The sequence below is a fragment of the Chrysochloris asiatica genome, unplaced genomic scaffold, assembly GCF_000296735.1.
Source record: "Chrysochloris asiatica unplaced genomic scaffold, ChrAsi1.0 scaffold00161, whole genome shotgun sequence".
In the NCBI taxonomy this organism is placed as follows: domain Eukaryota; kingdom Metazoa; phylum Chordata; class Mammalia; order Afrosoricida; family Chrysochloridae; genus Chrysochloris; species Chrysochloris asiatica.
In genome coordinates this window covers 2,579,836-2,582,972 of record NW_006408679.1, presented here as the reverse complement: position 1 = coordinate 2,582,972, position 3,137 = coordinate 2,579,836, and the positions used below count along the sequence as shown (strand labels likewise).

General features: G+C 51.9%; 1 protein-coding gene across 2 annotated transcripts in view; it reads right to left on the bottom strand.

Annotated features, from left to right (window-relative positions):
• The window catches only part of LIN9 (lin-9 homolog (C. elegans)), a 143,367-nt gene extending 140,669 nt beyond the window's left edge, over positions 1 to 2,698 (bottom strand). For both annotated transcript variants that reach the window (XM_006871130.1, XM_006871129.1), the window contains exon 1: positions 2,620 to 2,698. In XM_006871130.1, the coding sequence (XP_006871192.1) occupies positions 2,620 to 2,698 (79 nt within the window). The remainder of the gene's footprint in view (positions 1 to 2,619) is intronic.
• Between the last annotated feature and the right edge of the window lie 439 nt (positions 2,699 to 3,137).

Sequence of the window (3,137 nt, the reverse complement as noted above, 5' to 3'; positions counted from 1 at the left end):
CCCTATAGGCGCATGGATATTATCCTATCACAGACAGCGTTGCACCTCATGACTGATCTTGGATATGTTCTTTCTGACAGTGAATACAACACCACTCCTCTTCAATTTGTCATTCCTGGCATAGTAAACCATGTGGCTGTCAGATTCAAAATGGCCAATACCAGTCCATTTCTGCTCACTAATGCCTATGATAATGATGTTTATGCATTCCATTTCATTTTTGACAATTTCCAATTTTCCTATATTCATACTTCCTACATTCCATGTTCTGATTATTAATGGATGTTTACAGCTGTTTCTCTTCATTTTGAGTTGTACCCCATTAGAAAGCAAATTAAGGTCTCGAGGGCTTTTCCCATGGGCTTTATTTACTTCATTCGCATCATCTTAGTCAACTCTACTTTGAGGAGGCAGCTCATACTTCAGATATATTGTCAGGAGGGACCAGTGGCTGGAGAAGGATATCATGTTTGGTAGGGTGGAGGATCAGAGAAAAAGAGGAAGACCTCCAGCGAGATGGATTGGCAAAGAGGCAGCATCAATGGGTTCAAGCGTCGCAACAACTGTGAGGTTGGCCAAGACCCAGGCAGGGTTTCGTTCTGTTGTGCACAGGGTCACTATGAGTCAGTACCAACTCAATGGCACCTAACAACAACAACAAGACTCCTAAGTTCCTCAATAAATGTTTGATAATGAAGAAAAATATTCCAAGTTGTACCTGAAAGCCAGTTAAAATACCTCTTACTCAACAGAATGACTACAATAGCAACAAAACAGCTTTTAAAAGAAGATAAAACAGCATTATAGTAAAGATGATGAATATGAAAAAAATTTTCAGATAGGAAGTACATCATGCTTAGCAGGCCCACTCTTATTTGGGAGCATTGGTGTGGTGCTATGGCTTAATGTGCAAGGACTGCAAGTTGGTTTGAACTGCAAGGTCGGCAGTTCAAGCTCACCAGCCACTCCCTGGGAACCCTATACAGGGTTGGAACCCACTTGACAGCACTTAACAACAACAAGTCAAAACAAGCACCCAAACAAGAAACAAATGAAATACACAGTCTAGAGCTATTACCCACTAGCCACAAGTGTGGAGTTGGTTCCAACTCCTAGCAACTCTGTATAGGGTTTGTGAGGCTGTAAATCTTCACCAGAGCAGAAAATCTCATGTTTCTCCCAAGAGCGGTTGGTGGGTGCCAAACACTGACCCTGTGGTTCACAGTTCAATGCTTATCATATGGAACCATGGAGCTCCCCCATATGTGACTATTTAAACTTAATTAAAATGAGATAGACTCTTAAATTCTGTTCCTCAGTCACTAGCCACATGTGGCTAGTGGCTACCCTGATGAACATCACAGGACAGAACATTTCCATCACAGAGAAAATTCTATTGGAACTTAGCCCAAAGCAAAATAAAACACAAAATCTTTTCATACAACTTTTCACCAGCTTGACTTAATTAACCACAACTTGAGCTTCTTACTTTATAACACATTCAGAATATGTGACCCCACTAAGAAAACCGAATTGGCTACATTTGGCTTTCATTTAAAAATTATGTGTCTTTTGCTTAAATGATTTTACAGTGATTGATCGTCTCTTTGTTGCTAGACCAAAACTCACAAAAATACAACTATACATAAACTGAATAGTGAGTGTGTACTCGGGACCCCTAGGTAATTAACTAAAATGTTTGCCTTTTTACATAATTTATGCAATTTAAAAAATTTTACTGTATAAAGTTCCATTGTGTTTTAAACTATGGAATGGATGCTTTTACCGACCAAACGCAAGTGATCGTGTATGTCGCCGAGACCGCGTGAGGAGCCCTAGCGAGGGAGCAATGCCCAGGGGTGACTGTCCGAGGGGTACGGTGTGTGTGCTGCGCGGGCCACCTCCATGTGAACAGGAACCCCGGGATTCTCTAGGACGTACAGAGGAACGCCTGGGGGGTGGCGACGACCTGAGCAGGTGTGTATCCGGCCGGGATTGTCTCGGGAAGGGGACCCAGCCACCTGTGGTCCCAGGGGAAGGGGCCAGTCCCTTGACACGGAAACACTTCTAGGGGTGGACACACTGGTGGGGCGGGGGGACAGTGAAGACCACTGTGCCCGAAGAGGCGGTACTGAGCCAGGACAAAATCAAAAGGGAAGGCAAGAAGGCAGGGCTGCGACCACCGTGTCCCCAGCCAGAGCCCTCCCCGGCCCCGGGACAGGAGAGTTACATAAGCCCAGCAGGCGTCTCTCGGCGCCGGGAGAGTGGTGCAGGCGGCCAGGGCAGCCCCCGCGCAGCGGGGCCGCTCTTCCTCCACCTCGGCCCGGGGGCCTGAGTGCGGCCGGGGGAGCAGATACTGCCTCCGCCTGGCACCGGCTGGGCTCCCGAGCTTTCGGTTTCCGGTCCTGGCGCTCACACAACCCCAGAAACCAACACAGACACCATAACAAAGGCGGCGACGCGGCGACAACACCGGAGTGGAGGGACTAGTAGGACCATGGTGGGCTGGCATTTAATCCACCCACCTGGTCGAGGGCACGGCCGCCCAGCCCGGCTGGGGCAGTTCTAGGGCGGGCGGCCGGCGGGAAGAAGGGGGGGGTGCTTTGAGGTGCTACTCACTCTCGTCAGGCAACTGGTCGAGCTCCGCCATCTTGAACGAGCCGCGCCGCTTTTTCAAAGGCTGCTCGCCGCGGTGCATTGTGGGGCGGAGACTGTCTTTGCGAGGGAGGTTCGAATGCGGAGCTCGCTGCCCGGGGCGCCGCTCGGCGCTTCTCCCGCCGTGGCCGGCTGAGATGTGCCGGGCTCCGCCTGCGCCCGCCCAGGAACGGGGTGCCTCCAAGTGGGGCCGCGCTTCAACCCCCTGCTCCCGCCCCAAGCCGGGCCGGAGGGCGGGAGCGGAGAGAGACGGCGCGGAGAGGCCCGTCGTGCGCCTCCCCTTGTCCGGGCCCGTCGCCGGTGCGCGGGGGGAGCCGCGCGAGCTCCCGGGTACTGCTAGGGCCCCACTCCCGGCCGCGCCGCTCGCCCCCTTCAGGGCTCGCTCTCTGCGCGCGTTTCTCGTCTTGCGCAGCAGCTGCGGGAACTGCAAGCTGTCGGTTTCGAGGGGGAAAGGGAGAGAAAGTGGGAGGGAAGCCCCGGCG